Consider the following 11,325-nt stretch of genomic DNA (forward strand, 5'->3'; position numbering starts at 1 on the left):
GTCACTCAGTACTACAGTCTAGTGGTATTTCTCACTTGAAAGTGAGAGGTCTTAGGTTTAAATCTCGTGGATGGCGAATTCAATACCAAATTAGGTTGCCCATTGTGTGGTTTAGCCAAACTCTCCCTTTCTTCAGTGTAAAAATATTGATGTATTAAAAAATATATATATATATATTTAATTTTTTGTTTTTTAAGGAGATGTATTTAAACTTTTTTTTGGACGAAGCTATTATTTAAACTTAGCTTAAGTTACAACCGGGTATTTTCAACCTAGCAAAAAAGTTAAAACTCGACAATTTCAGTTCCCTTTCCCCCGTTCTCCCTCTGCCGCCAACCCAGTAGTTTTGACTCTACCGCCACGCCAACCACTCGAACTCTTGCTGCCAAGTGAACTTCCGGCCGTCGGGATCATTTGAACTCGAAAGACCCATACTCTTTTGACACCGTCTCCCGAACAGCAATCAACCTTGTTAGTATTGTACTGTATCCACTATCTGCATATGCCTTCTGCGAAAGGAAAGAAGCATTCGAAGACCCAATCGAGGCTATCGAATTCTTCACACAACTTCTCGTCAAATGGGTCGCTTGATTTCGAAGAAACAGCAGAGGGTTTTGCGAGCTTCATCGAGGAAGCTTCGATCAAATACCCATCTCTGATTGCTAAGTCTGCTTTCGTTGCCCGAGTCGCCGACGTTCAGGACGACCCCAAAAGCTGCAAAATTTGGCTCTCAGAGCCTTCCATGGTCGCCTCTTCCTTCACTCCTGGCTCCATTGTTTCGGTAAAGTTTTCGCCTTTTCGTTTGGCAAAGCAATTCAAACGAGTGTTTTTTTTGTTTTGTATTTGGGTTTAATTTTCGGTGTTTCGGCATTGGTTTGATTGTCAGGTGTCGCTTCCGAGCTCGAAGAGTAGATATTCAGATGGGTTTCCTCTCTGTTCTTTAGCAGATGAATGTGCTAGAACTTTTGGGATTGGTTCTTGTGGGCAGTTGGCTAATGAAGCAGGGAACTACTTTGCTCTTGCTACAATTTTTCCATCTTCTAAGGTTTGAATAACAACTGGGTTACTCTTTTTCCTCCTTTTCTTTCTATTTTGTGGAACCTTATTTGATATGGCAATTGCGAAAAACGGGTTCAAGAAAAAGAATATGTTTAGGAGATTCATTACTATTCAATACAGTGTAAAACATATGACATTAGTATGTGTCTAAACTCTTGACGGTAAATACCTAACTACTAATCTCCCAAAGGGTGCTTCCAAACTATGGTGATATTCTAGTTTGAACTATAATGTTGAATTTGAAAATGGCATCATGTAGTTAGGGTCAGAAAAAATTGAAAAATTATCGAATTAGTTTGGTAAAATTTGTTATGGAAACCTTTGTTGGTTAGTTGATAAGTTTTCCTGCCTTTGGGAATCTGAAGTTTCGAATTATAGTGGCTTATGTTTTATCTCAGGTTACGAAGAATGAAGTGCTATTGTCTTCAAATCTTTCAAATACAATTGGTTGTCCTCCATCAGGCAGGGTAATATTCATCCACTCTGTACAAAATCAGTTTGGAGCTGGTCTTCTGGGTAAGTCAGGAAAACCACGTGGCACCGGAGTTGATTGCCTCTCAGTATACGACTGCAACGAGTTAGTTTTGGAGATTGTTCCTTCTAATAATAGATTAACCATGAACAATACCTCTGTCAACATTTCCGCTGAAAAATCTTACCATTATTCTGAAAAGGGAATGGGTGCATCTCCTAAGACACCATTGAATCGATCAAAGCTAAGTGTGTCTAGTACTAGTCCAGTAACTTCACCTCTACGTGAGTCAGTAGCAGGTGTAACCATTCCCAATGTGTCATCTGTTAATTCTTTTGATGTTGAAGAGGTTTTAGGGGATGACAGTACCAAAAGACTTATGCAGACATGTGCTACTACATGGTTGTATTCTCGCTGTCTACTTTGCGGAAATTTTGTCACCATCCCAATGCTCTCACAACTTTGTTTACTCCGAGTGATTGGTGCTAAAAGTTTGTCAAGCTGTGATGCTAATGATTTGCTAAATGAGGCTTCTAAAGTAGTGGGCTGTGAAAATGATGCTTTTCTAGTGAAGCGAGAAACAAAATTATCTTTCCATTTGCCATCAAACCAAGCATCTAAAACTCCACAGAGAAGAAATCTATCCAATTTGGAATGTAATGATCCTGCCGCTAATACAGGAGATAACATTTCAAGATTGGGGGGTCTTTGTAAAGAATATGCAGTTTTGAAGGACATCATATTTTCCTCCTCTATGGACACTTTGTCAAGGTATGTCATATGACATATTATTTGTTTCTTAATATTTTGACTGAAGTTTTCATGTGATGCTAAACTTTTGGGTTTTTGCACATTATTTGTTTCTTTCTTGTTTAATTTAAATACTTCTGGTTGTGGCGGGCGGGTATATTCTTTTGATATAAAGGCTATTAACATGTTCAAGGTATGAGCTGTATGGTTAATTACAAGATTGTACTAACCATTTAATGGTGTGCTCCCCCATTCATAAAGAAATCTTTTTAAGGTAAGCTGTCAATCTATGTGGAATCTGTCAGCCACCAGTGATAAAATTTCTAACTACTAAGGTATTAGAATATCCTATGATGTATATATTGAATGATTCGGACGTAGGAAATATACCTGAACAATGGAAAAATATAAGAAATGTAATTGTTGTCTTCCACAAGATAACCAATTTACATGTCCATTTGATGAAACATCTGGTTTTGGTGTGTTCATAAGTTATAACCAGTCTTTTTTAGTACATTTATTTATGCATATATATTTTTTTAATTAGTCTTGGTTTACGAACTACAAAGGGAGTGCTTCTTCATGGTCCTCCTGGTACGGGAAAGACTTCTTTGGCTCGATTATGTGCCCATGATGCTGGCATTAACTTTTTCTCTGTCAATGGACCTGAACTTGTGAGTCAATACTTTGGAGAAAGTGAGAAAGCTTTGCGAGAAGTTTTCGAATCAGCTAGCCAAGCTGCACCTTCTGTGGTTAGGTTTCTTCTCTGTTTCAGTTTTCATGCGTTGTATTTTAAGGGTTCATTATTATTTTCTGGTTAGAACTTATTTTAAGTTTTAAATGATGCAAACATACAAATAAAATTATGCACACTGTCATTCAATTGTTCAATTCTTTATCTTTTGGCATTTGTCACTGAAAATTGTATGCTTATTAAATTTGGAATCTAAAGTGATTTAATATTGTTGATTACTTTTGTATATCAAAACCTAACATGCTCTTACATACTCTCTTATGTGTAACTTTCAAATAGCATGGAGTCAAATGCCATCTTATGCTTGTAGAATGTAACTGAATACTGGAAAAGGTGCTCTCCTAGAATTATACCAAATATCTATCATCTTACAGCAGACAAGGGCTTGATTTCTATAAAGAATTATCACTGAAGCTTTAACTTTGAGGAATTTTGCTAAGCCATAAATCAGCTGAATACTTAATAAAGAATTATTGAACTTAGAAGGTTTTGTTTAATAAATAAGGTATGCAAGCAAGAATCCCTTTTGTAGACTTACTTTGGAATTTAGGGAAGTATCCTTTTTTCTGTTATTTTGTCAGATTGGAAAGCTTCTGTTTTGTAGCTCGTCGGAATTCTTTTTGCTTGATGGTTTCCCCTAGGATTGAGGTGTTGCTCCAGATTTATGTACAGTTTATTTTAGAAGTGGATTCCTTGTTCACGTATCTTGTACTGTTTAAGATCTTTAATGAAGAGTTGTGTTTTTATAGGTATGTACTTGTATATATGCAGGAATGGGGTTTAATAAATTTGATTATGTTACCAAGATTTTGCCTTTGTTAAATTAGTTATTTCAATACACATATCTATATTGTCTTCTCTAATTAGTTCTTTCCATAGGTATTCATTGATGAGCTGGATGCTATCGCACCTGCAAGGAAAGAAGGAGGTGAAGAGCTATCTCAAAGAATGGTTGCTACACTGTTGAATTTGATGGATGGTGTAAGTAGAACTGAAGGTGTACTTGTAATTGCTGCTACCAACAGGCCTGATAGCATTGAGCCTGCACTCAGACGACCTGGAAGACTTGACAGGGAAATTGAAATAGGTAATATGAAGTTTTTGTAGTGTTGATTGTATTTTGTCATATACAAAACCTTTTTAAATAATTCCGGAGTTATACTAGTAAGAAAACCATAGGTATCCATCTAATATGTTGGTCTGTTAGAGGTTTGACAAACTGATGGGAATTCTGGTGGTCTTCATCCTTGTTTTAGGCTCAGGTGCAAATGTCATAATTAGTCTAGTTTACTTCCTTGGGTTTGGTTTTAGATTGTTCACATTCGACCTTTAATTTTTTTTCCCTATTGATCTGAGACTGCTTAAAGTTGAATAATGTCTAAATAATTATTTAAATGGAGAAAGACATCCACACCCATGCATACACACAGCGTTTGTGGATCTAGATAATAAAAATAAATATAAAAAAAAAAAAAGAAAAAAAAAAAAAGAATTTTCATTAAATATTTTTGTATACCAATGGATTCAACACACAAGCTCTTAGACCAACCTACACTAAAATCTTTAAGCAAGAAATACGCAAATACAAGGCTACTCAAAAGGGGATTCTCCCTTCTGTGCCCATTTTCTATTCCCTTTTACCGTGACCATTTAAAACCTAATTATATCTGGACAAAAATAGTTTTGTAATATAAATAAAAAAGAAATGAAACTGCTCGCTTAAACAACAAAGCTTCCCTATGAACTACTTGACCTGCTCCCACTACCCACAAGGTATCTGACAGCCTTATCTTCTAATGTTGATACAATCTATATATATTTAATTAAAATTGGTTTCTAACTTTCTAATTTCTAATAACACGCTTATATTAGAAGAGCAATCCACACTGGCCTATGAGTTACTACAAATACGGCCTATGAGAAAGGTAGTTACTACAAATACCAGGACATGTAATTATTATTTTTGTTTTGAAAATTAACATTCAGGTGTGCCATCTCCCAAGCAACGTTTGGAGATACTTCATTCTCTTATCGGCGAAATGGAGCAATCTCTTTCATACGAGCAAGTTCAACATCTTGCTATTGCTACACACGGTTTCGTGGGTGCTGATCTGGCTGCCCTTTGTAATGAAGCGGCCTTCAATTGTCTTAGACGTTATGTCAAATCGAAATACTCTGATGATTGTTTGCACCAAACATCTATTGCTGATGAAGATTGTTCTAACGGTCTAAATGTACCTGGTTTCTCAAAAGATACGACAGATATATCGATGGATTACTCAGATTCCAGATCTTCATCTGTCTCACATTTGGATTTTTCTTTAGAGACATCCTTGCATTTAAAGGGAACAATTGGAGATGGTGATAAATTTCTGAATGACATTGAAGGAGAATGTGTCTTGAAAGTGACTTTTGAGGATTTTGAAAAGGCCAGGATGAGAGTGAGGCCTAGTGCCATGCGGGAAGTAAGTTTAATACTTCCATGTTTCCAGGCAGTCATTTATGTTTAGTATATGTTGTGTATCAAGCTCCAGTATGCCTAAATTATCTTAATTAAGTGAGGGTTCTTTCTCTTTATGAGCCCATCGTAGAATGCAAGACCAGATAGCAAATGGCTTGCTTTTAGTACAAATTATTGAATCCAACCGCTGTTAAACAACTACAAGTACATACAAGTTATTTACTGTCTCTCTTTGGATTGACGTTCCAATAGAATACTGTCTTGAGTTCAAATGTTTCACTGTTAGTATTATTTAATCATATAATGTGCCATATTTTTGACATATTAATTTCACTGATGTAACTACTCATACTCCTAATCTGTTCCCTTAAACTTCTAGGTAATACTTGAAGTTCCGAAAGTTAATTGGGAAGATGTTGGTGGTCAAAGGGAGGTAAAAAGTCAGTTAATGGAAGCCGTAATATGGCCTCAAAAACACCGGGAAGCATTCAAGCGTATCGGGACTCGGCCCCCGACAGGGGTCCTGATGTTTGGTCCTCCTGGATGCAGCAAAACCCTTATGGCTCGTGCTGTAGCTTCTGAGGCAGGGCTAAATTTCCTTGCTGTGAAGGGTCCAGAACTTTTTAGCAAATGGGTTGGTGAATCTGAGAAGGCTGTGAAATCCCTGTTTGCGAAAGCAAGGGCTAATGCTCCAGCAATCATATTCTTCGATGAAATTGACGGGCTTGCTGCCATTCGTGGGAAGGAAAGTGACGGAGTTTCAGTTTCGGATAGGGTTATGAGTCAGCTGCTTGTTGAATTGGATGGTTGGTAACGGTTCTACATTACTCGATCCACAATTATAAGCTTTTTCTCTTTTTTGTTTGTAAGGCTTTTTTTTCTTTTTATACAATATGTAGAATCTTTATTAGCCAGGATTCTAACTTAAGCAATCATCATTTTTGCTATTGAATCTCTGACTTGATCTATACTGTTAAAATTAGGTTTGCATGAAAGAGTTAATGTAACTGTTATTGCTGCTACAAATAGGCCAGACAAGATCGATAGTGCCCTTCTGAGGCCAGGTTCTACATCTCTCTCTCTCCTCTTTCTACTTCTCCTTCTCCCTCTCCAGCACAAATACACACAAATACACATTTTCTGTATTCACGTTCACCCACCTCATGGGTAGCAGGTGCATTCCTGTAACATTGTACACACAAGATGGATGAGTTTTTGTAAGTGTCTTTCTTTTCCTCCAACAACTTGAAAATTTCCTTGAGAATAGAATTCTTTTTTCGACAGGACGCTTTGACCGGCTGCTATATGTGGGACCTCCAGATGAGACTGATCGGGAAGAGATATTTCATATCCATCTGCGCAAGATACCATGCAGTTCTGATGTCACAATATCTGAACTTGCTCGTCTTTCAGAAGGCTGTACCGGTGCTGATATATCGTTAATCTGCCGAGAAGCGGCCGTTGCAGCTATGGAGGTTTGAATATTACTTATTTTATTGCATGAATTTTGTTTCTCTGAATCAGTTCATCAATCCATGATTATTTATTCTATCAGGAGAGCCTTGATGCCTCAGAAGTAAAAATGCAACATTTAAAAACTGCAATTAAACAAGTGAAGCCAACAGAAATTCATCTTTATCAAGAACTATCCGACAAATTTCAAAGACTTGTTCTTTCTGGCACAAAAGAGAACTAACCTATCGGGAGGGTGTGAGTGGATAAGTATGCATCCCAGATTGTAAGCCTTTCGTCTCTGGCCTACTTTGTATTTTTTTAATTTCTTATTTTGGTTGATATGCTGAAAGTCAATATGCTCTAGAACCTGTTAGTGTTATATTGATCTTAATCCAGACCCTGTTGAAGTTATTTTTGACTTTGGGATCAGCCTGCTATAGCACTATTCTTGTTGGATGTTTTTGGAGTATTGATTAATGCAAATTCTCATTCCTACTATAATAAATCCATTAGTGACTGGGGCCTTTAGGAGAGGAAATGAATTTGATATTATCTGATCTTAGATTTACGATACATGTCATTTTATGTACGTGACATCATGGTAGGGTGGACTGCAGTACTAATAATAATACAGAATGGTCATTAGGGAGTCAAATTTACATGTCTCTGTGGATTGTTTCAGAAGTTGATTAGCATAAATCCTAAACTGTTTTCCACTATTGTTGCTTCTATACTATTTAACCTTCTTAGTTCTTAGTTACCTCAAAATGATTATCTGCCATTATTGGCAGAATCCCTCGTTGAAAGTTGAATAGTCACTCCAATTAGGATGTCTTCGCTTGTATGGAGTTGAAAGATCTGTTATGTGAAAAAAATAAAAATAAACAGAAGAATCATCCAAATTCTTTGAAGGACAATGTAGTTTGGTAGTTCACAGTTTGTACACGAAGAACCCAAGCTGGGTTTATTTCATCTCTTTTGCATGAGGATTCTTATGTTTAATTGTTATTTTTGAAGAATATATACTTATGTACGATATGGATATTTGTGATGCATTCATTAACTTCTTTACCCTCTCTCCCTCTCATCTAGGTTCGTGTAGTTTGTCTGCACGTTTTTCTGTGTGTGAAATTTATCTCCTATTGAGAAATCAACTAGCTAAATGGTTTTCTTTACTATGTTTAAGCAGGTATAAGCATCTACCCTAATGTTCCTTCAGCATTTTCTTTACTAGCATCACTCCTGGCACTCTCAGAGTAGTCGCGCAAGTTTGATGCATCCTTGGCTCCCCAAGTATAGAAGGTTATGCCTCGTCTCTGGGGGAGGTTGAAGCCTTGGAGAATCCTTCACATCCTCCAGTCGAGTACCATAATAGGCTCCTCCGTTGAAAGAAATGCATGCATACCCATCGTTACAGAGTTGATTGTAAATTTGCAGACGAGGCTCTCATTCCTTCTTATATTTGCAGTCAGTGCTCACCAGTGAACTGATAAGTTCCATCTGAATGTTATGTGCATTCAGTTGTGCTGTGATTTGAACGCGAGGGGCAACGGGTCCTTCTGGTCTAGGATTTCTTCTGCAACCCAGGAAATCTGTCATCGTCTCTACAAAAACCATCAATTTTGGCAGTGAGTGTAGTTCTACGTGGACAAAAGATTTTCTGTTGAGCTGGCTAGCATATGAACCAATGTAGAAAATAGTGATAAAAATAGAACCTTTGTGCTTTCTTATTCTAAATTTATTGGACTTCCATCATATGGTTGCTTAAGAGATTTGTGGTCGTAAAGCGTTTGTAATCAAAGTGGTTAAGAGCATTAACCAAGATCTTAGAATAAAAATCGGTTTTGTATCGTACAGTACAGTATCCTTATAGAAGAAACCGAAATTTGAGGAGTGATGACCCAGCTTAGTGGAACTTTGATTAAGTATTGAACAACTTCACAAAACAAATCTCGCAAAAAACTATATTCCCAACAAGCCCTTTATCACAATCTGCGATAGAAGTGTAAAGTGCGTAATTTGTTGGAAATTATATACGTTGTTGTAGGCTTATTTTTTTTGAGGGAAAAGAGAGGGAGAGAACCCGCGGTAAGGAGAAGAGAGAAAGGCTTGAGGTCATGAATTTTTCATGCTTTATGCCTTTATTTATATTAACAAGGGAGAGAAAAACTTGCTTCAAAAGAAATACAAGTTGTACAAGGAAAGATCTTCTAAATCTCATAGGATTCCTATATATAATCTTTTAGGATTTACACATTCACACTCTTAATGAATTTAGGATTGCAACACTTTCCCTTAAGTGTGTAACAGATGGTGCATGAGGTGTTCACGTGATGATGTATAAATAGTTGATGAAGTCTTCTCCTCTAGTTGGCACAATGAGCGAATGAGAGTCTAAAATTAGACGGAAGAATGCATAAGTAGTAAAACTCACAAAACTTGGCTATGGTAAAACCCAAGGTAGGATAAAATCCATAGTCTAAGTAGAAAAGTGAGAAGTAGCAATAAGTTAAAACTAAAAGCCTTTAGAACACAAGTAGAATGCACACAAGGCATGACCAACCCAAGATGGTTGCCTAGTTGAAACCTCGTCAGGTAGCAAAAATTCAGTGGGAAAATGCTCCTAATCTAAGGGGAAAATAGCATATTAAGGTCAAGCGAGTATACTTCTAGATATTCCTCTTGAGTTTGACAAAACTTCCAAATGAGAACTACAAGCATTGCAAATGAGACAATTTCCACATACCAATTCATCAGACAAGCTTCTGAAATGTTGCCTTCAATTGTGATTTCGTATAGAGGTCGGCAAGGTTGTCTTAGGATCGGATTTTCTTGACTTCAATCTTCTTATGCTTCACTGATTTGATGTGGGCTCAATATGATTGGTGTTGAGTTTGTGGATGTATCACGTCTTGGTCTTTTTGAAACACGCTGTATTATCTTATGAATCATTCTTGGAACTCAAGGATGGATGAAAAACTGCAGGTACTTCACATATGCTCAACAAGAACTCTCAACCATATCTCTCACGTGTGGCATGTGAAGTAGGGTAAGCTTGGAATGATTATAAGATTTCACAACTACGGTCTATATCATGGACCTCTAAATTATTGCGACATCCCTAACAGTAAAGACATAACCATTTGGGAACATGTATTCTACGGGTTTTATAATTCCGTCAATAAGACCTATGTCGAAGAACTACCATAACTCATCAATGGTTAGGTCGAAGTCAAAGAACTTGCTCAAGTTGAAGAATCCCACCATCATGCGAATCATGTTTGGAGAACACTAGACAAGAGCGCACTTTATGGAGCAGATTACCTTCTAGAAAAACACGGCATAGGAAAAGTGAACCCTAGCACGAAGTAGTAAGGATGGAACTTGATGGCTTTCTTAGTTGTTCTACGGCATGTTCATGGCTGCTTATTTACTTCGCACGTCTCATGTGAACCCTAAATGGAATGACGTGCCTGAATGTCTCAAGAAAGTTCCTAAATAGCTCTTTGGAATTAATCTTGATGTTGTTGCCTTGAAGTAGCCTACCTTACTAGAAGATCTGCCTTGATGGTACAATGGCTAAAGATACTCATCACCTTTGTGACTTGAGGGAGACATACTCAAAGAATTCCTACATGGTGGACATAAAAAAAAAAATATTAAAGGGGTACTTGACAAAAAAGAAATAGAAAAAAATACATATAGAGTAGCGCGCCAAGCCTCAACCCAGCTTGCTGCCCTCACGGACTAGCCTGTAGCACCTTAGTGCCTCAGGCAAGTCAACAAGAGGCATAGGCTTTCACTTCTTTCTTTCGGACGGTGAAAAAGCCCAACAGCAGCCAAGCTTTTTTTTCTCTCTCATCCAACAGGTCAAGCCCTTAGGCCCAACCTTTTTCTCTCGCTTGCCAAGCCCAATCACGGAAAGAGGCTCGCGTCTCTCTTTCTTTCTCATGGGCCGAGTCTAGCTCACCCATGATCAGCGCCCCAACCTTCTTGGCCCGCTCCAGCCACAGGCCGAGCCCTAGCTGTAACATTCCACATCACCCAGGGGAGAGGATCCTCTAAGCCTTATATGTATATTCCTATCTCTACCTAGCACGAGGCCTTTTGGGAGCTCACTGGCTTTGGGTTCCATCGGAACTCTGAAGTTAAGTGAATTCGCGCGAGAGCAATCCCAGGATGGGTGACCCACTAGGAAGTTCTTGTGTGAGTTCCTAGAAACAAAACTGTGAGGGCGTGGTCGGGGGCCTAAAGCGAACAATATCGTGCTACGGTGGAGTCGAGTCCGGGATGTGACACTAGCTCCTCGACCTGAGCTAAGCCAACACCTAGCCCTAGCTACCCAGCCGTGCCACACTAGCTTCTCGGCTCCCT

The 11,325-nt window shown here is 38.0% G+C and overlaps 1 protein-coding gene across 4 annotated transcripts; it reads left to right on the top strand.

The window, feature by feature from the left end:
- The first annotated feature begins 273 nt into the window (after positions 1 to 273).
- On the top strand, positions 274 to 8,805 carry LOC137740271 (calmodulin-interacting protein 111). 4 transcript variants are annotated; one of them, XM_068480122.1, is made up of 11 exons: positions 274 to 781; positions 887 to 1,045; positions 1,458 to 2,302; positions 2,829 to 3,033; positions 3,915 to 4,122; positions 5,022 to 5,500; positions 5,876 to 6,302; positions 6,480 to 6,560; positions 6,781 to 6,971; positions 7,052 to 7,234; positions 8,138 to 8,805. In XM_068480122.1, the coding sequence occupies exons 1-10, from the start codon at positions 503 to 505 to the stop codon at positions 7,190 to 7,192; spliced, it is 3,015 nt and encodes a 1,004-aa protein (XP_068336223.1). In that variant the 5' UTR covers positions 274 to 502; the 3' UTR covers positions 7,193 to 7,234; positions 8,138 to 8,805. The 4 variants fall into 4 exon arrangements, 2 of the variants coding, with proteins under 2 accessions (XP_068336223.1, XP_068336222.1); XM_068480121.1 differs by having other exon boundaries at positions 8,141 to 8,805; XR_011069156.1 differs by lacking the exons at positions 7,052 to 7,234; positions 8,138 to 8,805 and having other exon boundaries at positions 5,876 to 6,306; positions 6,781 to 6,836.
- The last annotated feature ends 2,520 nt before the right edge of the window (positions 8,806 to 11,325 follow it).

Source organism: Pyrus communis, chromosome 7, assembly GCF_963583255.1.
Source record: "Pyrus communis chromosome 7, drPyrComm1.1, whole genome shotgun sequence".
NCBI classification, from domain to species: domain Eukaryota; kingdom Viridiplantae; phylum Streptophyta; class Magnoliopsida; order Rosales; family Rosaceae; genus Pyrus; species Pyrus communis.

Bases quoted from the DNA above. Each gene is read 5' to 3' on its own strand.
- LOC137740271 (XM_068480122.1), top strand. From the start codon at position 503: ATGCCTTCTGCGAAAGGAAAGAAGCATTCGAAGACCCAATCGAGGCTA. The intron at 1,046-1,457 runs GTTTGAATAACA...GTTTTATCTCAG, and splicing joins CAATTTTTCCATCTTCTAAG to GTTACGAAGAATGAAGTGCT. The intron at 3,034-3,914 runs GTTAGGTTTCTT...TTCTTTCCATAG, and splicing joins GCCAAGCTGCACCTTCTGTG to GTATTCATTGATGAGCTGGA.